We start from the raw sequence: 27,532 nt of genomic DNA on the forward strand, positions 1-27,532 counted from the left end.
GTACAGGCTGGTCTGGTGACACAAAAACGTCTGGGATCACAGGCTGTGCTGGGGGTACAGGAACTTTGGAGGTCATAGGATGGTCTGGGGCACTGGCTGGTCTAGGGGTACGGGTTGGTCTTGGGGCACAGGCTGGTCTAGGGGTACAGGCTAGTCTGGAGGTACAGGTTTTCTATCTGTGCACAGTTTGTGCCTGGGACAAAAGTTGTTCAGGAGCGCAGGCTGATGTGGGTACGGGCTCTTCCTGAGGGTGCACGCTCTCTCCTTGGGGCTCAGGCTGTTTCTAGGGCTCAGGTTTCTCAGACACGGGCCTCTCTCTGTGGGGTACAAACACTGGACTAGGGCAGCGGTCTCTCACCTCCAGGCAGCTCCGCCGGGCCGCAGGTCTCTCTGCCCGCTGGCATGTCGGCCTGCCACAGTCGCTTGGTGCACACCTTCCACAGCCCCAGGTGGGCAGCGTCGCAGACAGCACTGCCGTTGATCTTGTAGGTGTTGAGTTCCACCCAGAACTCGGTGCCCACGGCCAGCACGGCCAGCGTGGCGCCCACGGTGATCAGCAGCAGCACCAGCTTGATCTTTCCCTCCCGCTCCGGCGTCAGCCAGGACTTGTGCTGCCCTTGAGCCCGCCGCTGGCCCGCGGCCGCTCGCCGCCGGTCCTCCTCTTGCATGAAGAAGTTGGACCACATCATCATCCTTGTGGCCGGCCGATGGGGCTCAGGTGCAAAGGAGGCAGAGCCGAGGAGGGCTCCGGGGTGGGAAGGGAAGCGCCTGGGGTCTGGAAGGGGGTGAGGGGCTCAGTTTCCACTGGACTATGAAAAAGGAGGATCTGAATCCTCCTTGGAATCTCAAGGTTGCCTCTGGGGTTCAGAAGAGAAAAAACTAGATCCTCTGGCTGGGGACCTCTCTGAGGTTCGGAGGAGGGCCACAGAAATTCAGCAAAGAAGATGGGAACCAGAGGAAAAGTATGGTCCCCTTGAGGCTCAGAGCTGGAATCTGGGTGCCCAGGAGGGGGCCTGGGGGCTTCAGAGGAAGGAGAACTGAGTGGCAGCTTGAAGCTCTGGGGGCTGCTCTGGGGTCCCCACTGGGAGGAATCACCAAAGAGAAACTGGGTTTCTTGAGGGAAGGGATCTGAGGTCCCCACTAGGGCTCAGAGATTGGGGTACTCAGGAAGGGGAGCTGAGGTCCTCTATGTGTTTGACAGGAGATGCCTCCTGGCTTCTTTTGGGCTCAGAGTCTGGGGCGTGAGGAGTCGGGTCTCCTCTGGGGTTCAGAAGAGGAAGAGCTGGGGTCCCCAGGGGGAGCTCAGAGGGGGAGGTCAGAATTACTTCTGGATTTCAGAGGCAGGAGGATCCCCTAAGATTCACAGAAGGGGACCAGCTGCGTCCTGCCTGGGGTTTAGAGAAGGGGAGCTAGGGGCCTGCTGGAATTCAGGAAAAGGAGATGGTGGGCTCCCTGGCCATTCAGAGAAGAGAGATCAGAGAAGGTCTGCACTGGGGCTGAGAGACACAGTGGAGTCCAGAGAAGGGGGCCTAGAAACTCCCCAGGGCTCAGGAGGGGGACCTGGGGTCCCCACTGGGGCTCAGATAAAGGGGCTGTGGTCCGCACTGCGGCTCAGGAAATGGGGACAAAGTCCCTAGGGATTCAAAGGACAACCAGGACCCGGAAGGGACTCTGTGTCCCTGTGGGATCACTCGGCTCCCCCTCCCCCGGGCTCCCAGGGCCTGCCCGGCCGGGAGGGCTCCAGGCTCCGCGCCAGCCCCGGCGCCTCCCTCAGGCCTCCCACCCCGGTCTCCTGGGCAGAGACCCCTCTCGCTGTCCTGCCTCGGCGCCGCGCCGACCCCAGCTCCGCGATGCCTCCGGCCCGTCGGGTTCTGCACGCCACCGCCGCTCGGCCCGCCGGCCCCGCCGCTCCGCTCCCTCCCGGCCTCGCCCCCATCGCCCGCCCCTCACCCTCCTGGGCTATTTCGGGCTCGACCCGTAAATAACACCCGCACCTGTCGCCTGGCGCCTGTTGCCATAGGGATCCTGGGTATTTTAAGGGGACAAGGCGGGGGAGGAGGGAGGCCAGCCAAGGAGAAGGGGCTGGGGGCCGGGTCTTGACCCGAGTGGAGCCTGAAGGGACTTTTATTTCCTTAAGGGGCAAGGGCGGAAGCTAAGGGTCAGATCTCCGAGGTGGCCGGAGAAGGGGCAGGGCAGGGAACCCGGATTTTTGGTGCGGAGCAGGCCTGCTGGGGACCCGAACTGCTGGGTCTGAGGGAGGAGGGGCTGAGGGCCCGGACTCCCGGGTCTGAGGGAGGAGGAGCCCAGGGACTCAGTTTCCGGGCTTGAGAGTGGAGGGGACCGCAGACCTGAAATCCAGGAGGAGAGATCTGGGCACTCGGACTCCTGCGACTGAGGGAGGAGCAGACTGGGGCCCAGTTCCCAGAGTCTTGGAGGATGGAAGGACAGATTCATGCTGGGGTTCTCAGCAACCCTGGAGGGAGAAAGGGCAGGCCTTGGGGAGGGCTGGGTGTGAGGGGCACGGGACCCAGAGCCGCAGTCCTCTTCATCGAGTTTATTAGACGGGGCACCCCCGGGGGGCCGTCCATGCAGTTTCAGCTCCCCCAGGGGCCGGGATGGGGACAGCCGTGTGGAATGGCAGCAGGGCCTGATCTTCACCTCTTCACCCCCTCCCTCAGCCCTTCTGTGGACCGCCCAGGTGGGACCCACCTTTCACCAACTCCTTCGCCCACGTTGGTTGCTCTACCTGGACCTGGTCCTCCCCAGCCCTCTCTGACAACCCTGCCCTGGACGCCCACGGCCCACTGTGCCACTTCCACTGGAGCACGCATTGCTCTGGGATGTGACCGTGTGTGTCTGTGTCCGGCTCTCCCACCAGGTGCAAGAGGAACTCAGCTCAGTGTCCTCAGTACCACCCAGCCCAGGGCTGGGTACACAAGAGGCCTTAGGAAATGTGCACTAGGTGACTTGAATGAATGAATGAATGACTGGCTGGATGAATGGATGATGTGAGATGTTGACACACAGACATCTCCTCCCAAGCTAGGGAAGGTGCCTGCTGTGTTTCCTCAATGCCCCCCATCAGAGCACGCCTCCCTCTGCATTCTAATTGGCTGCCCTTCCTGTCTCCTGACCAAGGCAGCTCTCAGATTGCAGGGCCTGGCGCCTGGAAGGCCTCAGGCAGTATTTCTTAAGTGAATGAGTGAAGCCTGTTCTTCCCCTTCACCTCACTGGGTCTTCCCAGGCCTTGATGGGATCCAGAGGGGAATCCGAGAGTCTGCGTGATGCTGGCAGCAGCACAAGATGGGAGCTGGACAAAGCAGCCTTGGGTACGGTCCACCAGTGCCTCACTTCCGAGCAATCAGACACACCCTCCTGCAGCACCTCTGTCCTGCCCCCCGAATCCATCTTCCCCTCCTGGCCCAGGGTCTTCCCATCTTTCTCCATCTCACTCTCTGTAACAGCTCTCTCATTTCGGGGTGTATTTTTCTGTCTTCTGTCTCCCTGTCTGCCAGTCTCTCTATCTCTCCTTTCACAGAAAGGGTAAGAACTTTCTTTGGTATGAGAGTTCGTGTCACTTTCATCTCAAAAGGATGGCCTGGTCTCCTTTTCCCTCCATCCTCCCTCCCACATCCTTTCTTCCTTCCACTCTGCAGGGCTCCCCTCCCCACCATCGCACTGCAGTGACCTCCTATCAGGGTCACTTTGCTCTTGGGCTCTTTCTCCAGTTCTCAGCAGGATTGGGCACCACTGGCCCTTTGCTCCTGGTCTCTGCCTACCTCGTGGTCACCTCTCTCACCCTCTTTGCTATGTCCTCTTCTCCCCCTGATGCAGATGCCCCTGAGGATCTGGGCCGGGGTCTTCTCTGTCTGCATTCACCTCCTAGGTCACCTCATCTGGTCCTGTGGCTTTAAATGTCTCCTATATGCTGACATTTCCAAAACTTAAATTTCCAGCCATGACCTCTCCCCTAAGCTCCAGTCTCACATATCCAACAGCTACCTGACACCCCAACTTGGGTTTCCCACAGGCATCTCCACCTTGAGATGTGCAAAGGAGGATGCTTGAACCCTCCCACCCAAATCTTGATTCCTTCCCCTATGGCCCCCTTCCAGGCAACACACATCAGCACCCACCCAAGTCATACACGCCCAATTAAAAGAGTTCCCCTTTCTCCCACTTTGGTTTCCAATTTCGTCTTCTGCTACATCCAGTTCACCACCACTGTAGGCTCTGTCTCCCAAATCCCATGCCCTGTTCTTCCATTTCTCTCCATCCTCACCCACTCGACATTGGTCCAGGTCACCATCAGCCTCAACGGACCAGGACAACAGCCCCCTACCTCCTTACTTCCGCTTTTCACTCCTGAATCTATTCTCAGCACAGCAATGTGGTTCTGTTGTTTTGTTTTTAAATAAAAATACAATCATGTCATGCTTGTGCTCAAACCGTCCAAGGGAGGCCCTTGGAGTTTAGAATAAAATCCAGATTTCTTCCCAGGGCTATAAGGCCCCTCATGACCCGTCCCGAGCCTGTGCTTCTGGGTCACTCAGATGTGGTTACCCTTGTTAATCTGCTCGCAGTGGGGCCTCCTCACCAACCTGTGACTCCTGGGGGCTTTTGTGCTGCCTTTGGTGGCCAGAATGCTCCTCTATCCTATCCCCTTCCTTCTCACAACCCACATCTCTGTTCAAACGTTACCTCTGCAGTGAGGTCTTCTGGAGGCACCTCATCTAAAGTCGCCCTGGCCCCTCACTGTCAACACAGCCTGCTTAGTTTTTAAAGCACTTCTCCGTAACTGAAATTCTCTTTTATTGTTTGTCTCTCCTGTGAGCTCCAGGAAAGCAAGACCTTGACCATCTGTTCACCATCACGTGCCTGGGGCCTAGACTTAGTCTAGAACAGGTTGGTGCTCAATAAATATTTCTTGAATACTAGTGACAAACAAACAAAAGAAATGGATCATTCCTGTACACTATACTTGCTTCTGTTTTGCCACATTTCCTTCTGAGCATGTCTCTGGATCTTTCTCTGCGGTTCTACCTCTCCATCTCTGTGTATGTATATATTTTTGTATCTCTGAGACTTCTCTCTTCTGATTTGTGCATCTTTGTGTCAGTCTCTCTCCTGTCCCTTTTTTCTCGCCTCTCTGGATCACCTTCCCATGTCTTAGACTTTTGTTCCATCTCTCTGTGACTCACCTAGTTTTGGTCTCTTCTCTCCTTGTCCTTCCTCCTTCCATCTCCCCTCCTCCCCATTTCTCTCCCTCCATCTCCCTCCTCCCCATCTCTCTCTCTCCATCTCCCTCCTTCCCATCTCTCTCTCTCCATCTCCCCTCCTCCCCATTTCTCTCCCTCCATCTCCCTCCTTCCCATCTCCCTCCCTCCATCTCCCCTCCTCCCCATCTCTCCCTCCATCTCCCTCCTCCCCATCTCTCTCCCTCCATCTCCCTCCTCCCCATCTCTCCCTCCCTCTCCCCTTCTCCCCATCTCTCCCTCCATCTCTCCTCCTCCCCATCTCCCCTCCATCTTTCCTCCTCCCCATCTCCCCCTCCATCTCTCCTCCTCCCCATCTCTCCCTCCATCTCTCCTCCTCCCCATCTCTCTCTCCATTCTGCCCATCCTCCACCTCTTTCTTCCTCTGTGTTTGGCCTTTGGACCCTAGAATCCACTACCTCCTAACCAGTTCTGCCCCTCTCCTCCACCAAAGAACGCCATCTCCCACCAAATTTGTCTCTTTTAACTCAACCTCTCCCAGTCTCTCTTCTCTCCATTTATCATCCCTACACTACATTCTCCTCTGTCTAGCTCATTTGTGTACCTTTCCCCACATTTTCCAGCATCTCTCTCTGAAACTGCCCCCTCGGAATTCCTCCCTGCTCCCCTGCCCTCCAGCCTGTCTCCCTTCCTAGTCCACACAGACCCCAGATAGAAATTCCCAACACCCAGTTCTGATCCCATCCTGCCTCTGTTCTACCCCTGTCTGCTGCTCCATGTTATGAAGAGAGAGGCTGGCAAAGCCCCTGGCAGCGTGGCACCATTGCTAAGGACTTTTCTCCTCTCTGTGTCCCAGTCCATCTTCCCACCAGATTGGGAGCCCCTGGAAGGCGGGGCAGGATCTGAATCATCTCGCACTCCCAGCATCACCGAGCACAGGGCCTGACACATGGCAGACCTTGGGAAATATTTGCTGAGCAAATGATGGGAAACCCACTAAGCACTGTCCTCAGTGACCTTCAAATCCATCCACCCCACAGCCCTGGCCCACCTCAACTGCCATCCTCTCTGATTATCCCAGAGCATTGGCCTCCTGTTCAGCCCTGTCCCACATCCCAGGGGGCTCCTTCTAACACCCACGTCTGCTCCTGCTCTTCTGCTGCTCAGAACTCTCCCGTGTCTCCCCGCTACCCTTGGAATAAAGTCCAGACCCCTCAGCCTGGAACTGCAGCACCTTTCCACTCTGGCTTCTAGCTGCTTCTCTCCCTTACCTCCCACCCCACCCTGCCCTTCAGCTCCCAGAACTGTGAGCACTGTCCCCAGTACAGCATGTTGTTTCACCCCCCAGGCCTTTGCCCAACTTGTTCTCCCACACCACCACCTGCCCCAGCTCCCCACGAAAGCCTTCTTCACCCTCTTCACCACCAGGCAGACTCCTACTCATCCTTCTAAAACCCAGGCGGGCATGACATTCTCCGGAAGTCTCCCCCGAGTACTACCCACTCCTGGCAGCTGGTTACTCTGTTCTTGGCTCAGGGTGCCCATCGTGGCCCCTGTTACAGCACCAATCACTGGGGATCCTGATTCTAACACACTGCCTGGTACCTTAGCAGAGGTGCAAAAATGTCAACGAGTGCATGGCTGAATTAATGAGTGAAACACGAATCTCTGAGTCCCAGTGTTTCTCCTGCACACCAGACACCATGCCTGTGCTTCAGTATTTGTGTAATTATCTGCTTCCTCCCACCAGTGTGAGTTTCAAGGGCCAGTGCCTGTGTTTGATGCTGAATTTCAGCATGTGTCTGCCTCTCACTCTCGCCTCTGAGTTCCTGCCTCCCTTTGTACACCATTCACAGTAAGTCCCTGCTTAAAGTCATTCCGTGGCTTCCCACCACCCTTAGAATAAAGTCGAAACACCTGACCTAAACGACAAGTCCCTGGGCAGTCTGGCCCTGTCTGCGTCTCCAGCCTCTCTACACATTAGCCCTCCCTGGAAGCTTTTCCTGCCCCAGGGCCTTTGCATATGCTGTTCTCTGGCTGAGACACATCCCCCAGCTTCACCTGGCTGGCTTCTTGTCATCCTTGCAGTGTCAGCTAAAATATCCCTTCCTTTTAAACTGGGTTTTGCTTCCCAGATGGAGCATTTCATAGCCTTTCCTATTTCTCCTACGTCCTAACTGTAACTTACTGTTTGTTCACACAATTCTTTGAGTAATGTCTATTTCATACACAAGATGTAAACTTGAAGACATTGAGGACCCTGACTGTCTTCCTCCCTTCTGTGGGCTCAGCATTCAGCACAATGCCTAGCGCTTAGGTACACAAAAAATTTCGGGTAATGAATGAAGGAGTCCCTCTCTGCATGTTGACGTTCCGTCCCCAGGGCCGGGGTCCTGGTACACAGCAGGTGCGGAATAATGAATGAAAAAGTAAATGAATGCCCACGTCCACCCCCTGTCCCTTCGCCTTTCTGCATCCCTTCTCTTTACCTTTGTCTCTTTAGATAGAGCATGTATAAAGTTTGTAGGTATAACTATATATTCGTGTGTTACGGGCCCCTCTCCAGGAGTTGGGCTGGGCTGGGAGTCCCTCCCTCCCACCGCCCCGCCCCCACATGCACACAGCAAAACATTAAAAAGAAAACATCTCAAAACTGCAAAAAACACCACAGCCCTCCCGCCTCCCCCCCAATCCCACAAAAAAATAAAACACGACGCTCCCTCACAACGGCCCCCTGCCTTCCCTTCCCCCTCCCTCGGGGTCCCTGATTCGGAGGGTGGGGGCGCTCCTCCACGCCCGGGGGGTGGGGAGGGGGCGCGGGGGAAGGCCAAGCAGTCTCCAGCGTGCTCACGGGGAGGGAGGGGGGCGCCCCCGACCCCCGGCAGCCTCGTTGCACGCGCGCCCGCGCACGCGCCCCGGACACGCCCCCCTCGGCGCCCCCCGTCGCGCCCCTACACGGGCGTGGTTTTCCTGTTGAGCGTGTTGGTGTTGGAGGCGGCGGCCTCCTTGGCCAGGGTCCCGGGGGCGGGCGCGGCGGGCGCGGGCGGCGCGGGCGCGGGCGCGGCGGGCGGCCCGGTGACCGTGACCGTGACGCCGCCGCCCGCCTCCTTGGGGAAGGCGTTGTGCAGCGTGAGGAAGCCGGGCGCCCCCGCGGTCCCGCTCGGCGCCCGCCCGCCGCCCCCCGCGCCCCCCGCCGCGCCGCCGTACGCCCCTCCGCCGCCGCCGCCGGCCCCCGCCAGCCCCGCGGCCACGCTGCCCTTGGACGGGTCGCGGCTGAGCGTGTACATGGAGATGTCCGTGGAGGCGAAGCCCGGGCCCCCGGCGCCGCCGGGAGACGCGTCCCGCGACGGCGACGGCTCGCTGGAGCGGGAGCTAGAGCGGGAGCGGCGGCGGTAGCGGAAGCGGTAACTGGGCAGACGGAGGATGGCCGAGGGGCCGCTCCCGCCACTGCCGCCCGCGCCCCCGCCGGCCTTGAGCAGGTCCGAGCGAGACTGGCAGTGCGCCTCGCGGCTGCGCTCGATGTAGATGTTGACGGCCAGCACGCCGATCACCTCGGCCAGGATGAACGACAGCCCGCCGAAGTAGAAGGACCAGCCGTACGAGTAGTGGTTCTTCTTCTCCTCGTCCCGCTTCGGGCCCGGCTCGCCCGCGTTGGCCGAGATGTACACGATCACGCCGATGATGTTGCTCAGGCCTGGGCGGGGACGTCAGACGGGAGCCTCGAGGCCACCCCCGGCCCCGCCCCCGGCCCCGCCCCGCGGTCCCGCGCGGCCCCCCGGCTGGCCTAAGCTCCACCCCCAGATGGCCCAGGCCCCGCACCTTGCTGGTTTAAGCTCCACCCCCAGGTGGCCTAGGCCCCGCCCCCGGGTGGTCCAAGTCTTGTCCCAGATGGTCTAAACTCCTCCCAGGCTGTCCCTGGGCCCTGCCCTGCGCTGGCCTAAACTCCACCCCTAGATGGCCTAGGCACCGCCCCTTGCTGGTTTAAGCTCCACCCCCAGGTGGCCTAGGCCCCGCCCCCGGGTGGTCCAAGTCTTGTCCCAGATGGTCTAAACTCCTCCCAGGCTGTCCCTGGGCCCTGCCCTGCGCTGGCCTAAACTCCACCCCTAGATGGCCTAGGCACCGCCCCTTGCTGGTTTAAGCTCCACCCCCAGGTGGTCTAGGCCCCGCCTCGCGCTGGTATAACCTCCAGCCCCAGATAGCTTAGGCCCCGCCCCAAAGGGTCCAGACACCACCTCGGATGATCCAGGTCCCAGGTGGTCTAAACTCCTCTCCAGATGCCAGGCCTGCCCCATCTGGTCTAGGCCCCACCCCCAGATGACCAAAGCCTCACTGTCAGCTAGCCCAGGCCCCACCTCCACGGCTCTAGTCTCAACCCCACCCCAGCCGGCCCAGGCCCTGCCCTGGCTGGTCTAAACTCCGCCCTTAACGTTATGAACCTGGGTCTCCCATAGGCCCCAGCCTCTATTCGTTTAAACTGTTAATAAGGATATCTGGCTCTGACTCTCTAGGCCCTGACCCCTGCTGATCTAAACTCTTCCTTTTATGATACCATCCCAGCCCGGTTATCTATTCCGAGCCCTTCCCCTGTTAGTCTAAAATTCGCCTTTATTAGAGCAGGTCCCCCTCTACTCTAAGCCCCCCTCCGGCTTGCCAAATCCCCCCGCCCCCGACGGGTCTAGGCCAAGCTCCTCCCCCAGTCCCAGGTCTAGCCAGCACAGCCCCCTGCAAATCTTGACCCATCCCCAAAGCGCCCCCTGCTCTTTATGCTAAATCCTCCCTCTTCTCCTCTGGATTCCACCCTTTTGAAAAAGCTCTGCCCCCTGGAATTTCCCAGCATTACTCATTTCGGGTAGAAAGGGGGTCTTGCTCCTTCAGGACATGCCTCACTCGGAGTTGGTCTGGATGGTTTCCCAAGACCAGCCTCTTCTTGGATCCACCAGGGTCCACGAGGCCCCGCCCCTTAGGGCAGGCTCCTCCCCATCTGCATCCGATTCACCTTCTCCCTCTCAGGCCCGGTCCTCTATGCCAGCCCCGCCTCTCTATCTTCATAGACCCCAATTCTGTCTCAAAGCCCCACCCCTTCACCCAAGCTCCTCCCCTTCCGTCTCCAGAACCGCGGGTTTTGGAACCTAAACTCCCTGCATCTTAGTTACGCGCTAGACACCTGTCAGTGATGGGTTCACTCCCCCGAAGACGGCGCGAAGGCGACACCTACCTTGCCCAGCGGGTGGCGATGGAGCTTGGGAAGAGCCTAGGAAGGCTCCGGGCCCCAGGGGGCGCCCGGGGCAGGGTCGCTTTGCATACACGCGCGCGCGTACACACACGTGCGCGCGCGCAGGTTGGCCGCCCGGGCCAGCCACCCCCTCCCTCTGCCTCTCACCTGCTGCCACGAACAGGATCCCTGCGCCCAGAATGATGTTCCTCTTGGACTTGTAGACCCGGGAGGCCGCCACGCACACGCCCCCGAGCAGCAGCAGGATGGCGCTGAGGATGGGAAAGATGCTGGAGGCCCGGACGACTCCTGCGAGGGAGAAAGGAGAGGAGGGGGAGAGGCAGGGTGGTGGGACCCAGGGCGGTCAGACGCGGCCGCCTGCGACCCCCGCGTCCCGCGCCCCCTGCCTGCTTTCGTCTCTGCGTCTCTCTCGCTAGTTCTCCAATTCTCCCTCTCTGCCTGTCTTCTGGTTATTTTATTTTTTGCTTCCTTCTCTCTCTTTAAATTTTCTCTATTTCTTAGTCTGATCTACTCTCCCTCTTTTTCTTCGTCCCTTTCTTTCTTCCTCGGTCTATTTTTCTCTCCCAGCATTTTTTTTTTTTTCCTCTGAATCACTCTCCTCTTTTTCTCTGAACTTCTCCATTTCTCTGTGGACCCTCTCCCTTACTCCTTTTCCTTCTCGCACGCTCCCTCCCTTCTTCTCTTCTGCGCATTTCTTTCCTTTCTCCAGATCCCTCTTTCTATCAAATCTTTTAATCTGTCTCTCCACCAGACCCCCATTCTGCCTGGCTTCATCTACTTCTCTGAATTCCTCTCTCTCTCTCTCTCTCTCCCCCTTCCCCTCTGTCTCTTCCTTCCTCCTTCCTTCTCTCCTTCCTTCTCCCTCTCTCTCCCTCTCCCTCCCTCCCTCTCTCTCTCTCTGCCCCCTCCCCTTCTGCCTGGCTTCTATCTCTCTGGGCTTCTCTTCTTTTCCTCTCTTCCTCTCTTCCTCTCTCTCTCTCTCTCTCTCTCTCTCTCTCTCTCGTCTCTTTCTCTCCCTCTCTCTGTTTGTCCCACTTTCTCTCTCTCTCTCTCTCTCTCTCTCTCTCTCTCTCTCTCTCTCTCTCTCTCTGCGGTCCTTTCCACGCCCCCCCCCAACCCCAGGCAACCAGATTTTGCGATTTCTGAGCCCGGCTGAGGCCGCAGCCAATCATAATTCAGGATTTGCCGCGTTCTCGGGGTAGCCACCAATCGCACCACAGGCTTCCCTAGCCAGCTCCCGAGAGTGGCCAGTCCGCGCCGCAGATTGCCTCACAGCCCAGGGCGCAGTGGCCAATCCCCGCCCGGGGAGCGACAACCAGTCGCGGCGCAGAGTTGCCGCGAGTGCCCGGGTGCAGCACGGCGGCCAGTCGGCTCCCGAGATCCCCCCTCAAGCCCGCCCCAAGGTGAGAGGTGGGGGCGGGAGAGAGACCACTGAGCCAATCGGGGACCAGAGGATCTCAGTGTCTGGACTTGGATTGGCTGGCAAGCTCACCTCTGCGTGTCGCTCTAAGCGCCGGCGGGCCCTCTCTCTGCACCCCCCACCCGCCCCGGCCCAGCAGTGCCCCAGCTCTGACCCGGACCCACACGTACGGAGCAGATACTCCGCGCTGTCATGGTCGTAGTCCGTGTCCTCCGGGAAATGGTTGATCTTCACGCAGACGCCTCTTTTCAGCCCTGGAGGGGGATGGGAGTGGTGGTGGGAGTACTTAACAGCTGGGGAGAACCCCCGATGAGAGAAGACCCTCCCCTTCCGCCAACACTTTCTCTCTCTGGACTGATTGGGGGACAGGAAGTCCTGGCCGCTAAGCCTGTCTCCGCATCTGGAACAAACTTTCAACCTCACTGGCCTCAGTTTCCCCACCAGTTAAAAGAAAAAAGGAAAAGAAAGAAAAAAACTCCATCCAATACCACTAACAGGACACAAGGACCTTTGCCCCGTAACCTGTGCGAGGACACTCAGCCTGTGTGGCCTTCTGTTTCCCCCTCTACAAGTAACAAGGCGTTAGTTTCAGCAGTGACAGGGCGCCCTTCTAACTCTGAACTTGCGGGCAAGTCTGAGAATGGGTGGAAAACGAAGACGGGGGGGCTACCGAGCGCGAGGACTACATTTCCCATGAGGCCCTATGAGGTCTTGAGTCCAGTTGTGAGGAGAGAGCCTCCCCAGTGGATCATGGGAGTTGTAGTCTCTTCATTCCTCGGTATAAGGAGAGGGCTTCTGAGTCTCTTTCCGCACTGAACCTGGAATCCTCTGAAAGGAGACTGAGTGGTTGGAGCCAGCAGAGGCAGGTGAGGAGGTGGAGTATGCCTCTAGGGGTCATGCAGTCTCACCCGCTTCCTTCGTCCCAGGATCCTCATCCTCACCTAGCTGGAGACTGATATGTAAGTAAGTGTAAATATAAATACATTTAGTTTCCTCAATTCTCCAGGCTCCTTCCAACCTCCAGGCCTTTGCCCAAGCTGTGGAACATTCTGCTCACATTATTCACTGATGAAAAACTTACCCTGCAAGTGGGCAGCTCATGGGGAACCTGCTTGAAGAAGCTTTCCGTGTGTGTGTGTGTGTGTGTGCGTGTGTGTGTGTGTGTGTGTGTGTCTTGCAGGCATGCCTGCCACCAAAGTTAGGTCAGTTTCCCCCTTTGGGTGTAGCAGCTCTCTGTGCTATATCCCCCTTTTTGGCATGCATCAGGTTGATTTATGATCTTCTTCCTCAGCAAGCTGGGAGTTGCCGCAGGGGGAGGGCATGGGATTTGATTCCGCTGTGTGTCCCTAGCATTGCTTGGCACAAAGGAGGCCTTGAGAAATGGGCATGGAATGAATGAATGAATGGAATTATGAATGAATATAAGGATAGCAGAAGGGGAGATTCCAGGGAGAAGATGACAGGAGAAGAAATGAGATAAATGAAAGGATTGAGAAGAAGGAATATAAAGAGTGACTAATTCCACTAAGAGCTAACATTTAAGTGGTTCCTAGGTGGATTAACTCATCCAGAGCTCCCCAGAGTCCTACGAAATAGATAATGTTATTGGTGTTGTGCAGTGGCCAAACGTTGGGAACTGGGGTCACACTGCTTGATAATGAAGTCTGACTCCATCACGTCTCCATTCTGTGACCCTGTTGGCATTACTCAGGCCAGTTTGCTTCAGTCCCTTCTCCTATAGCAAGGGGATAATAGGACCTACCTCACAGGGTTGTTGTGAGGATTGAATCCAAGGAAAGAGATTTAGCACTTTGCCTGGAACACAGTTAAGTGCCCAGTTGCTATCAGTCAATATACCCATTGTCCAGATGAGGAAACAGAGGCACAGAAAGCGTTCATCAATTCACAGCTGATGGGTGGTGGACGCAGAATTCAAACACACAGCAGTTTGCTCCACTGGAATATAACCATATAGGCTGTTTCCTAGCATCCTAGCCTAGCACATAAATATTAATATGCTTAATAAATATTTTTATGCAAGAATGGTTGAATGGGCCAACAAGCACATGAAAAGTTGCTCAACATCACTAATCATTAGGAAAATGTGTCAAAGCCACAACGAGATACCATCTCACAGATAAGAGATACCATCCCATTAGGGGGGCTACTATAAAAACAAACAAAAAACAAAAACAGAAGACAACAAATGTTGGTGAGGATATGGAGAAATTAGAACATGTGCACTGTTGGTGGGAATGTAAAATGGTGCAGTTGCTATGGAAAATAATATGGAGGTTCCTCGAAAAATTAAAAACAGAATTACCATATGATCCAGCAATGCCACTTCTGGGTACATACCCAAAATAACTGAAAGCAAGGTCTCTAAGAAATATTTGTACATCCACTTTTATAGCAGCATTAGTCGCAACAGCCAAAAGAAACATACATGTCCATCAACAAATGAATGGATAAACAAAATGTGGTATATACATACAATGGAATATTATTCAGCCTTAAAAAGTGAGGGAATTCTGACACATGCTACAACACGGATGAACTTTGAAGACATTATGTTAAGTGAAATAAGCCTGTCATAAAAATACAAATACCATATGATTCCACGCATGTGAAGTATCTAAAATAATCAAATTTATAGAGACAGAAAGTAGACTGATGGTTTCCAGCGGCTTGGAGGAGGGGGAATGTGGAGATGTTGTTTAATGGGGACAGAGTTTAAGTTTTGCAAGATGAGAACAGTTCTGGAGATTGAGTGCACAACAATGTGAATGTACTTAACGCCACTGAACTGTACACTTAAAAATGATTACGATGATAAATTTTATGTTACATGTGATTTACCACAATTTTTAAAGAATGAATGAATGATAGAATGAACGAATGATTGAATGAATGAATGAATATACACCTGTCAAGTGCAAGCTCTTACCCGTCAGCACATCCATTAAGCTGTGGCAGGTAAGACTGTGGGTTCAAGTTCTCTCCCTTCTTGAGGGGGATCATAGTACTTCTCTCCAAACGTGAATGATAATGAAATGAGATTGAGCACGTAAAGCTCACGCCACGCAGACTCTTGACAGATCAGTGGTGACAGCAGTCATGATAACTACTGCTTACTGAGGGCTAACCACGCATCAGGCACTGCTTCAAGCATTTGGCAGGCATTAACACACTCAATACTTACGACGACAAACCCTACGGATACCAAGCAATAATTGCATCCCTGCTTTAGGAGGGACGAGAGTTGATGCTGCTCAAGCCCATGTGGATGGTAAGTCATGGAGAGGGGATTCCCGTGCAGCTGGGCTTCAGAGGTGAGCGTATTTGGAGCAGTGGAGCGTGGTGCCTATGACCATGAGCTCTGGACTCACATGTCAGGGCTGCCACTTCCCATCGGTGTGGCTTTTGGGGCTTGAGTGCTGCCGAGCCTCAGCTTCTGCATGTGGAAAATGAGGGTGATGATATGACCGTACAGGATTTGATATGAGTTCAGTGGAACACACAGTCAGGTGCAGAAGCCATGGGAGTTATGCGATTTGCCTCTGTGGATTATCCGACCCTACCGGGCCAGGAGATTTTGGTGTGCAGGGATGGTGGTGATGTGTCCCCGAGTCCCCCCAGGCCGCTTAGCACGAACCTGGGTAGGCGAGGATGAGGGGGGAGGGTGCCACAGCGAGGACACGTGGCTTCCAGCCGGCTCTGCCCCTCACATGTTAAGTGGCCATGTGGCTGACTCACTTCCCCTTTCTGGCCATCAGCTTCCTGCTCTGACAAACTCAAGAGTGGTAATAATACCTTCTCTCTGGCGCAAGTGAGAGGATTCAATGAGATAATAAAGCGTGCAAAGTGCTGAGCACAGGGGCTTTACACAGTCGGATCACATAAATGGGGCCGTGGGTCCAGGTTCTTTCTTGAGTCCTGAGAGAGGACCTAGGACTGCAGCTGAGATTGGGGGGTGGGGAGGGGTACAGGGAGGGAGCACTAGACCCATAGGGATGCCACTAGCCCCAGGTGGCTCTTGGGCACACGAACCATGGCAATCAAGGTGAGCTGTGAGCCTAAGATATGCACCGGATTGCAGACTTGGTGTGAAAAACATGCGTAACATGCGTAAAATCTCATTGATAACTTTTATATTGATTACATGTTAAAATGATAATATTTGGGCTATATTTGGTTAACTGAAAGATATTACTAACTTTTATATTAATTCATTATATTGTGTGAATTATATTTATTAAATTTATATTCACTGAACCTTTTCCTTTTTACTTGTTTTCATGCAGCTATTAGAAAAATTTAAATCATATATGCGGCTCTTGTGATGTTTGTATTGGGCTGTGCTGGGCGAGAGGCTGGGACTTCTGGGTTATCAAGGAGGAGAGACTCAGGACTTGGTCACCTGAATTCCTGATAATAAGAATAAGAATAAGAACAACGGCAAAATATAAACTACATAATCTAGCCTTTACTCTGTGCCTGCTAGCCTTTTAAATGCTTTACACCCACTAGCTCATTGAATCCCTCCATCACCCTGTGGCTAGGGGCCATTATCATCTCCATTTCACCAGTGACGGAAATGAGGCACAGAGAGGTTAAATATATGGCCCAAGGTCACCCTGGTGTGTGTGGCAGACAGGAGGTAAACCCAATCGCTCTTGTTCCAAAGTCTGTGTCCAAATCACTACATTCTACTGCATCTCTCAGAGACTCAGGGGAGATGGGAATGGAGCCCAAGAATTCCCAGGGACGCCGCGCCTTCAGGAGGCAGTAGCTCAGAGGGCCCAGTTTCTACACTCTTGGATCCCTGATGGGCTGGAGGCTGGTCATGTGTTGCTTTGTTCTCCTAGGAAACCAAATAGACCTGGATTCAAATCCAGACTCTATTGTATCTTAGCTGTGTGACTTTGGGAAAGTCACTCCACTTCTCTGAGCCTTCACCTCCATTTCTAGAAGATGGGGGATAATAATAGTACATCCTGCATAGGGTTATTGTGAGCATTCAGGGACAAATGAATGACAACTGTAGCAACAATAAAGCCGGGCTTCCTTTACCCCCTCCTAAAAACACTTACTTCCTTTGGCTTCCAGGACACCCACTTACTTTCCCCCCACCCTCAGCAAACCACGGCCCATGGGCCAAACCCAGCCTGCCAAATCCGGCGAAGAATGGGTTTTACGTTCTTTAAATGATTGAAAAAATATCAAAGACTATTTCATGGTACGTGAAAATAATATAAGATTCAAATGTGAGTGTCCATGAATGAGATTTAATGGGAACACCGCCACACTCATTCACTCACGTGGTGTCTCTGGTGGTTTTCAGGAGTGGTTGCGACAGAGACTATGCTCCACAAAGGCTAAAATATTGACTGTATAGCGCTTTATAGGGCCTTTACTATGCTGACCGCTGTCCTAGATGATATCTCTAATTGGCACCCTAAATTTAACATGTGCCCAACTGAGCTCCTGATAGCCCTCCTTATAACAAATTAGATAAGAGAAAATAAATAAAATAAAATACCTGCTGTTCCATCTGATGAATGTCCCCCCCCCCCATGTGCTCAGGTCACAGCCTTAGAGCAGTGATTCTCAAATAGGCGTGACAATTTTGATTGTCATAACTGGGGGGGGGGGGGGTTGCTACTGGCATTTGGAAGACAGAGGCCAAGGATGCTGGTAAACATCCTAAAATGCACAGACGGCCCCACAACACGGAGTTATCCATCCCAAGTGCCCAAGTGTCAAGAGCACTGAGACTGAGAAACGCTGCCTTAGAGACACCAGGACTCTTCTCTCTCTTATCCCCCACAACTGCTCCGTCAGCAATTCCTGCCCGCCACAGCTTCGGAATATGCGCTGAATGCAAACCACCTCCCGAACTCCACAGCTCCCATCCCAGACAAGCCACCTCCTGTTTCCCTCCTGTCTTCTCCTCGGTTTCTCAACACAGCAGCCAAAGCGATCCCGTTAAAATTTAAGTCAGCTCATGTCACGCCTCTGCTCAAGAACCTCCGACGTGAAAAGCAAAAGACGTTGCAGGGACTAGGAGAACGTGTGAGATCTGGGCGCTGTCCTCTCTCTGACTGCACCTCCTACCGTGTCCCCCTCGCTCACGCTGCCCCCAGCCTCACTGGCTCCCCCTGGTGGTCAGACGCGCAGGCTCTCACCTCAGGGCCTCCGCCGTCGCTGTCTGTACGACCCGCAGCACGCTCCTCCAGACAGCCAAGCGGCTCCGTCTCTCACTTCCTTCAGACCTGCACTCCACGTCACCTCCTCAGTGAAGCTTTTCTCAGTCTCCTTATCTACAATTTCACACTCATACCCTAACACGTTCCATCCCCTCCCTTGCTCCTTTTCCTCCTTAGCACTTAGCTCTATCTAACACCCTAAATGTTTTACTTATCTCTCTTATTATCTGTCTCTCTCTCTAGAATACAAGACATATAAAAACAAGGTTTTTTTTTTTTGTCTGTCTTTTCTTCTTTTCACTGCTGTATCCCCGGAATCAAGAACAGTTCCCGGCACATAGTATAAACTCAACAAATATTGGTTGTTAGATGAATGACTGAATGAATGGTATTCTTACTCCATGCTGTACACTGCCCTAGGGGTTTCATGATGCAAGCCCCCACACTTGGCTCTGTGCCTGGTGCCTGGTCAGACCAATGAACGGACATAAACTCAAAAGCCCACAGGAGGAAGAAAGTAACATAATGAGAGAAGTGGATGGATGTGAGGCGATAGGGAGTGGAGGTGACTGTGGGGAAGTGAAGATCTCCTTGCCTGATCTGAAGATGCAGTTGCTACTCAGATGGGGCCAATCGTGGCCACTGCAGAATGCAGGCCCCATGTTGTCATATCTTTCACTAGTTCAAAAGAAGCTGGAAATCGGATTTTCAATGTGAAGTCTCCTTATTTTTAAATGTTGGCAACTGATTCAGATTTGGGTTTCAGTTTTAAACACTCTGCAAACCAGACAAAGCATATCTGCAAATCCTATCCATCAGGTCTGAGTTCTCTTAGCTCTGCTCCAGTCACAGCTGGGCAACCTTGGGCAAGTGGCTTAACCTCTCTGAGCCTCAGTTTCCTCATCTCTGACAGGAGGGTGGCCCCCACCTCATAGGATTAAAGACGATAACATTCCTTGCTCATTGAGAGTGCTCAGAGGAGGAAAGGATGGGAAAAGAGAGAGATAAAAAAGAGAAGTGAACGGATTTCCATGTTTTTGGTGCGGGAGGAGGAGCTTCGAGATTGGCTAGTCCCACTCGATGTTGCCGACAAGGGTTGTGAGACTTAGGGAGGTGAAAAGATAGGGGTCACACAGGAGGACAGATGCACAGTGGGACTGGAACCCAGGTCTCCTGCTTCCCTGCCAGCACCTCCATGATATGTGTAAAGAAATGCCCAGGCTGAAAGTGGGAGAGAGGAGCTGGGGAGGAGAGGGCAGGATGGGGGAGATGGGAGGCAGAGGGTCCAGCTAGGAGGGAGGCTGAGAGAGGGAGAGCAAGACCAAGGAAAGGTAGGAAGGTGGAGAACAGAAGAGACACTGGGGTCAGAAGAGAGAAGCCTTAGAGTCAAGAAATGAGGTGTGGAAGGAGGAAGAAGTGGAAGGAAGGTAGGATTGGAGGGGGGACAAAGCAGACAAGGACCAGGATGGGAGGTGGGAAGAAACCCTGATAGGAGACCTGGTGGGGAGAGGCAAGCAAGACAAGGAGGCCTACAGGAAAAAAAGGGACAAGAGAGGACCGAGGAGAGGGTCCTGAGTTACGTCCAGATGAGGCATGACGTTTTAGGGGAGAAACAGCTCAAGCAAGGCAAAAGGATGGAGGCGATGAGGAGGGGGCCATGAGTGGGGCCAGAGAGGCAGGAACACTCAGAGACTGAGGCAGGATGTGGGAGAGAGGAGATGCAGTGAGCATGAAGGGATGAGATGGGGGCAGCTGTAGAGGAGGGGGTCAACATAAATGGTGAGAGGGAAGGACGGAGGAAATGAGGCAGAGGAAATGAGCCCCATGCAGAGGGAGAGGTGAGAGGGAGGGATGAGAGGGGAAGGAGACAGAATGAAGGGAAGATAAGGGGGTTCAGAGGGGACGAGGCACCCATGTGTGGAGAGATGGAGGGGGGGCATGAATGGGGTGCAGGGAAGCATGGGAATACAGAGGAGGGCCAGGATGCAGAGAAGAGTTGAAAAAGGAAGAGAGGAGTGGTAGGGGGTGGGCGTGAGTGGGAAGGAGCAGGAGGAGAGGGAGACCACCACGGAGATGAGAGGAAACCCGGGAGACTCGGGAGAGGGGAAGCTCAGATCTGGAGGGGAGGAGGCGGGGGCTCAACGCAGGGGCGCGAGGCACGGGCCCTCCGCACCCTACCTTCCAGGCAGCAGATCCTCCAGAGGCCTGAGTGCGTGAGGCCGCCGGGGTCCTTCTTCTCCGAGGAGCCGCTGCCTCCGCGGTGGGGGGGGCCATCGTCGCCGGCCGTGAGGTTGGTGGTGTTGCAGATGAAGGCGCGCGTGTAGAGCCAGTAGTCGGTGCTGATGGCGATGGTCATGAGGCCGAAGGCGGCGAAGGCGCCTACCGTCGTCAGGAGCACCTGCACCCCCTTCTCGCACCACAGCCCCCTCTCTTCGTTCCAGCGCTTCAGCGACTCCAGTTTGACCACGGGCAGCCGGGGGGCCGTGGGCCACCACCGGGGCAGCGGGGGCGGGGCCGTGCCGGCGGTGGGGGGTGCACAGCGCAGGCAGAAGTGGGGGGGCCGGGGCCGGCGGGGCTGGGGAGGGGGCAGCGAGGAGGAGGCTGCGCGGGGAGGGGGTCAGAGGGTGGCCATGGTCGCCAGCTGGTGGAAGGCAGGGAGTGAGGCAAAGGATTAGACAAGAAGGCACCAGTACCTCCCCCGATCCCCACACTGCCCCCCACTGATCCCCAGAAAGAACCCCCCCAGTTTCCTCGGTTGAAGAAACTCCTTCCACTCTGGTTCTCACTGCCTCCCTTTCTGTGAAAAAATCTCCCTCTGCCCAGGGAAGTCTTCCAGCAACCCCACTCCAGCAACACCCCCACCATCTGTGGCAGGACACTCCTCCAGCCCCCTCAGGCTCCTCCCCCTGTCCTCTGTCCTCACCACAAGGAAAACCATCCCTCTTGTAGCCCCAATGCTTCCTCCTCCCAAGGAACCTCTTCTTCATTTCCTACAAGACCCCCATCACCATTCTCCTCTCATACAATTCTACCCACTCTCCATCTTCCCCTACAAATCCCACCTCTTCACCTACTATGTCTTCTACTCGAGAAAAATAAGTCTCCTAAAATCTCTCCTTAGCTAAAAAAAAAAAAAAAAATCTTCCCAACTAATTCTTACTGTTTGCACAACTCAGAAGAACCACACAGTTGCCATCACAACCACCCCCACCCCACAGTCTCCTCTGCGTGGGAACCCCCTTCCCCACTCCGACCGCTATGTCTCTGGACCAAGGTTTTCAACCTCCAACGCACCTTGAAATCACCGGAGGACCTTTAAAGATACTGATACCTGAGTCCCACCTGAGAAATTTCTATTTCGATGGTCTGGGGTGTGGCCCTGAGCATTTAAGTTTTTAAAAGCTCCCCAGGGGATTCTAACTGGCAACCAATACCTTTGACCCCTTGGATCTGCTGGTTTAGAAGAATGTTTTCCATCTCCATCACATCCCCTCTAACAGCCCCCACTGGCTCCCCGGGACCACCCCTCCATCCCCAACTATGTCTTTGACTCAAGGAGAATCCCCCACTCTTCCCTTTGCTTAAAAATGGCTTTGGAATCTGGCCCCCACTCTCTACAACTTACACAAACTCATCATAAGCATCACTTTCTCCTCCATTAAGAAAAATTTCTTCCATGAGCTCCACAGCATTTTCTACTCACAGGAATCCCTTCCTCCGGACCCCAGATTCCTCTCCATTCAGAAATCTCCCAAGCTCTGACCTGTATACCCACCGCTATCTAAGGAAAACCCCCCCACTCTGCCCAGCATCCCCATCACCCCATTCCTCTGCCCTTCCACCATCTCCCTCTGCCTCCCAATCTCCCCACTGTAGCCTGGTTATCTTCATCATAAGGATGGACCCCCAAACTCTATATCTCCCCAACTCACTTGGATCTCCACTCTCCCTTCAACTTACAAGAACCTCCCTCCACCCCTTAGGCTGCCTTTTCTTGCATTAGGAAGAATTTCCTTCACTTTTTCCCCTTTCCTCCATCCACTCCAGCTCCCAGCCTCTCCTCTACTCAGGAAAATCCCCTTCATGGCCCCCACCAACTTCCCTTCTTGGGAACACCCACAGGACTCCCCCTACTATTTCACCTGTGATGGAACATACCCTGCACCCGTGTTTTCCTCCAAATTTAAAAAGAGCCCCCCCTCCACAGATGGTGCCCCTCAGAAAAATTTGACTTACAGCTCTCTTTCAATTAGGAATAATTCAATAGAATAATTCTGTAACCCCCCCCCCCAGTGTCCATTCATTTCTCTCTTCCAGTGTTCCACCACCACACCCCCAGCCTGCCTTCTCCACCCTCCCAAACCCTCTGGTCACTGGTCCCTTACTGTTTCCACTGCTCACTCTTTCCTAGACTTCTTCCCCCCAAGCCCCATATTATAATTAAAAGCCTAGAAGCCTTAGAGGAGGGGAGAAAACACTCCAGGTCCCAGTACCAGGGTGACCTTGGCCTCTGCGCCCCCATCAGCTGGCCCCCACTGGGTCTGCTCCAAGGAGGGGCTGTTGAAAAAGGGTTGTCTATGGGGGGGTGTCTCCATGGCAACTGGGCCTAGTGCCCCAAACATGCGTTCCCTCCCCCACCTCCACTCCTGCCTGCCCACACACGCAGCCCCTCCCCCAGCCCCATTCATCAGCGCTGGACACTGACATCCCCCAGCCTCCCTCTCCTCGGTGCTGGCCCCCTCCTCTCTTTCCTCTCCAGACGGACAGCTGAGTTTCCTTTCCTCACCATCTCTCGGCCTCTTCTCTCCCTGTCTGTGCCCCCCTCACCACAAGCACCACCACCTCCACTGTCCTAGCAAATTTCTGCTTCCACCTGGGGTGAGCCTGTGACCCCAGGATGTACCCCTCTTCCTGTTGGGCCCCCTACAACCTGGGACAAGGAGGGGATGGAGAGAGGGGGTAAATGAGGGAAATTCTCCATCAGAAAAAGATTTGAGGATCTTTTATCAGTTTGGGGGGCATTCTGTTCGGTTTTAGGGACTCTTCCTTCAGTCCCTCTGTCAGCAGCAACAAAGGAGGAGGGAGCAGGGGACCCCCAATTCTAAAGCTTCGGGATATGAGAGGGGTCACCCTCCCTTCTCCCTCTGAAGGGGTCCAGCTCCTTCCTCCAGAATTAGGGGGCTCACAGAACCTTCGTTCTACATCCACCCACCTCCGATTAATAAAAAGATCTGTCTCACCTCTGTTACCGATAGGTCAACTCTCCGATGCACTGGGGAGGGGACGGTGAGCCCCCCTGTCGGCACCCCCCCAGAAAAACCCTTGTGGCTCCCAATTCTCACTGCTCCCCCTCCCCCAGAAGCGAGGGACCCAGGCGTCCGACCTGGTTGGGGGGTGGAGATGAGGAGGCGTATGGGGAATGGGGGTGTTGAGGTGGGACAGGAGGCCGAGGGGCAGCTCTGAGCTCGGGCCCCAAGGGAGTGGGGGTCGGGATGGAGAAAAAAAAAAGGTGAGGAGACAATTTGGTTCTCGTGTCGCTGGGTAAGTGCGGAGCTGGAGGACGAGAGAGGGAGGGAGGAGGGAGGGAGGGGAGGGGGAGCCGCTGAGGATGGGGAGCCACGGAGAGGAGATGGATGGGGAAGGGAAATGATTGGGGGCAGGGTCTGGGTGGCAGAAAGAAGCTGGAGGGGAAAAGAGAGAGACCCGGAGAAGGAGAAAGAGATACAGAGAAAGACAAGGAGAAGCGGAAAGAGAGAGACCGGGAGACGGGAAACAGAAATGGGGGAGGGAGAAATTTGGGGGAGGCAGCGGCTGGTAGCAGAAGGAAGTTGGAGAGAGACACACACACAGAGAGAAATATCCAGAGAGACAGAGACCCAAAGAGAGAAACCAAGAGAGGAGGAGAGAGGGGGGGGGGGGGAGGAGGGGGGGGGGGGAGAGGATGGGGGGGCCAGGATCTGGGTGACAGAAGGAAAGAAGAGATGGGGAGAGAGTCATCCAGAGAGGGGGAGGAGAGACAGATGGGGAGAGACAGACAGAGAGAGACTGAGAGGATGGGGAGAGAGAGGGAGAGAGCAAAAGAAATACGGGGGGGCGATTGGGGATGGGGCAAGGTCTGAATAGAGAGAAAGATGCTTTAGAGAGAGAAAAAGATGTAGAGAGAAAGAGACAGAGAGAGAGACCAAGAGAGTAAATAATGAGAGAAATTTAGGGGAGCGGGGTCTAAGTGGCAGAAGGTGCCTGGACACAGAAAGGCAGGTGCAGAAGGAAAGAGAGAGGCAGATGGAGAGACACTGAGACTGGGAGAGAAAGAGACCCAGGGAAGGAGAGACAGAGATAGAGACTGAGGAGGCATCCAAAGAAAGCTGGAGAAAAATAGGAGAGGGGCCGGGCTCAGATGAATGAGGGAGGTCAGAGATAAAGGATACCCCTGCTTCCTCCCCCACCCACATCCCCAGCCCCTGATCCCTACCCCCATCCCCATTTTAAAGCCACCACCCCCACCCCCACTAGCCTCCATCTCTCCACAGCATCGCTTGCCACCGCCACCGCCTCTTCCTGTCGTCATAGCAACAGGATCCAGGCGCCCAGCCAAGGCTGGCAGCCTCGGCCGGAAATGAGGGGAGGGCCTTTTAAAAAGAACTCCAAGAGCACTCCCCTTTCCCCAAATCCAAGGGAAAGCTCAACATCCTGGGTCTTCCCAAACTGCCCCCCCCCACACACACACACAAGTGGCAAGGGCAAAGATCCTCTGAAGATTTATATTATATTATATTATATTATATTATATTATATTATATTATATTATATTATCACACAATAGCATGCCTTTTTGAGTTCTACTAACAATTTTTTTTTTCTTTTTACCCCCTACCCACCCCTAGCTCAAACCTGATGGGGAAGAAGGGATGGAGTTAGATTCTTTCAAGATGGAGATGGGAGTGAGGACAAAAGTAGGATGTGAACAGCTTGGGTGGAAATAAGTCTTAAGAAATCTGTCTTAAGTTGGGTAGGAGGGCTATGCAACAGTTTGGAAAAGAATGGATATGTGAGTTCTAGAACTAGCCAGTCAGGAGGGGATGGGACAACTCCAGGTAGAAAATCTGAGACGAGAGTCAGAAAGTTTGATCTTGGGTTTAAATCTCAGAGATGCCCATAGCACAGCATGAACTTGGGCAAAATGTTTCCTCTCTTCTAGTTATAGGAGTTATAACCAGAAGACTCAGTTATAATGGGGGCAAAAACTGTCTCCAATTAAATGAGAACATTGATGAGAAAACGTCTTTGCACACTGCTCTAGACAAGCAGTTATTTCAGGACTGTGTCCTCATGTAAATACTGTCAAGAACCAGCCATGACCGTAGACTTGGGCAAGGCTGTTGGCGTGCTTCGTTGCCTTGTGGAATTCGTACAGAATCCTTGCAATGTGGGCGCTGGTGTTCCCATATTATAGATGAGTGAACTGAGGCTTGGAGATATACAGTGATTTGCTCAAATCATTCAAGGGATGAAAGGCAGAGGTAGAGATGATGCAGCCTCTTTGTGGTGGGTTCCCAAGGGTAGTCAGCAGTAGGTGAACTTCAGAGCCGCTTAACCTTTCTGGACCAGCTCCTCCCTTTGAGGGGCTGGCAGAAGACAGAGAAAACCTGTGTTCCCCACACATCCAATTACCTCCGCCTGGAGGAGCCATATCTTTCTGTCCCCAGCATCTCAAATTTCCACTGGAATTTCTATAGGTCAGTTTAGTTAATTCTTACCGTGCCCCCCGGGAGAAAGGAGTTTGGAGCAGCATTCTGACATCCTTGGTTTAGAAGCAAAGCAACACCAGCCTCAAGGGAAGGGACCTGGAATTCATTCATTTGAGAAATATTTGTTCAGCTTCTGCTCTTTTGTAAAGGAGAGGGACACAGCCTCAGACAAGAACGGTAGCCGATATAAATGGAGTGCTGAATATTACAGACTCTAAGTGATTTGCAGGCATTGACTCGGTCTTCCGGGTTCTGTTATTAGCCCCCCTTTTAAAGGTCTGGAAACTGGAGCTGAGGGAGCTAAGCGCATCAGGCAGGTAAGAGGTGGCAGTGGTGGAAATCAGAGTCAAGGCTTCAGATTCCAGAGCCTATATGGTTTTTCACTGCTTCTATGCTCTTTGGTGAGGGGAGGGGGGTGTTTATTTCCTAAATGGGGGAACTAAAAATAAACAATAACAAAAACAGATACTTTTAAATCGTGAAAACAACTATGAAGATAAAATAATCCAGGGTTTCTAAGCTTCAGAATGATTGATATTCGGGCTGGATAATTCTCTGTGGTGGGGGCTGTCCTGTGCATTGAAGGATGTTCAGCAGCATCCCTAGACTCTACTCCCTAGAAGCCAGGAGCAAGGGATTATAATGAAAAGAATTCAGTGTGTTCCACCTCACATCCTGTTTCTTATTAGAAAAGACTTGTAATGTTTTTTTTTAGCTGTCTCTTCTCTTGCTTGCCTTTACGTGCCTAAATAACGATTATCTTCTGGATGTGTCAGCGTTATACATTATGGATTTTTTTTCTCTGATAGATAAGGAACTAACTCATGTAGACCTCACTTTTCCCCCTTTCCTCCCCATATTTGTAGTTCGTCTATTGGTTAATTTTATAACCTTAAGTAATAGCTTTACATCATGATTTCTTGTGTCAGAGGGCATATCTCTCCCTTTTTTTTTAGCAGCTTTATTGAGGTAGAATCCACACACCATACAATTCACCCACTTAAAGTGTACAATTCAATGGCTTTTAACTATAATCACAGAAGAGTCCAATCATCAACTTTAGATCCATTTTAGAACATTTTCTTTAGCCCAAGGAGATACCACGCACCCCTTAGCCAGCCATCGTCCCCAACCCCCCCACACATGTATATCCCATCCCTAGTACACTAATCCACTTCCTTTATGTATAGATTTGCCTATTCTGGACATTTCATATAAATGGAATCATACAGTATATATTTGTTAGTGATTAGCTTCTTCCACTTAGCGTAATGTTTTCAGGGTTCATTCATTTTGTAGCCTGTACCATTACTTCATTTCGTTTTATTGCTGAGTAATATTCCATTGTATAGATATACTACATTTTATTTATCCATTCATCCATTGATGGACATTTGGGGGTATTTTCACATTTGGGCTGTTATGAGTAATGCTGCCGTGAACGTTCATATACAAATTCTTGCATGGATGTATGTTTTCATGTCTCTTGGGCCTCTACCTAGGAGTGGAATTTGCTGCATCATATTTTTACCCTTTTGAGAAATGAGATAGCATCTCTGGACTTCATGTTGTAAGATAGAAATATTAGACCCACTGATCAACCCTTCAGCTCTTAGAAGGACCCTTCAGAAGGGGTGTCACACAAGATGCAGATTATGGGCCCTTTTGGATCTCATTCCTAAATTTGCTCATGAATTCATCCTACA

The 27,532-nt window shown here is 53.4% G+C and overlaps 2 protein-coding genes across 2 annotated transcripts in view; both read right to left on the minus strand.

Annotated features, from left to right (window-relative positions):
* Window positions 1-10,207, minus strand: part of CACNG6 (calcium voltage-gated channel auxiliary subunit gamma 6) — a 23,424-nt gene extending 13,217 nt beyond the window's left edge. The window contains exons 1-3 of the mRNA XM_004439045.3: window positions 10,057-10,207; window positions 2,349-2,473; window positions 359-775 (exon numbers count right to left, since the gene is read on the minus strand). Coding sequence (XP_004439102.2) covers window positions 359-775; window positions 2,349-2,454 — 523 coding nt within the window. The 5' untranslated portion in view covers window positions 2,455-2,473; window positions 10,057-10,207. The remainder of the gene's footprint in view (window positions 1-358; window positions 776-2,348; window positions 2,474-10,056) is intronic.
* CACNG8 (calcium voltage-gated channel auxiliary subunit gamma 8) lies at window positions 8,100-20,449 on the minus strand. Its single transcript, XM_014794182.2, has 4 exons — window positions 20,257-20,449; window positions 12,040-12,123; window positions 10,597-10,737; window positions 8,100-8,910 (listed from the first exon to the last, which is right to left on the minus strand). Exons 1-4 carry the CDS (start codon window positions 20,432-20,434, stop codon window positions 8,168-8,170), a joined length of 1,146 nt encoding a protein of 381 aa, XP_014649668.2. The 5' UTR covers window positions 20,435-20,449; the 3' UTR covers window positions 8,100-8,167.
* Window positions 20,450-27,532: the final 7,083 nt, after the last annotated feature.

This window comes from Ceratotherium simum, chromosome 33 (genome assembly GCF_057802395.1).
Source record: "Ceratotherium simum simum isolate JZ-2026a chromosome 33, ASM5780239v1, whole genome shotgun sequence".
NCBI classification, from domain to species: domain Eukaryota; kingdom Metazoa; phylum Chordata; class Mammalia; order Perissodactyla; family Rhinocerotidae; genus Ceratotherium; species Ceratotherium simum.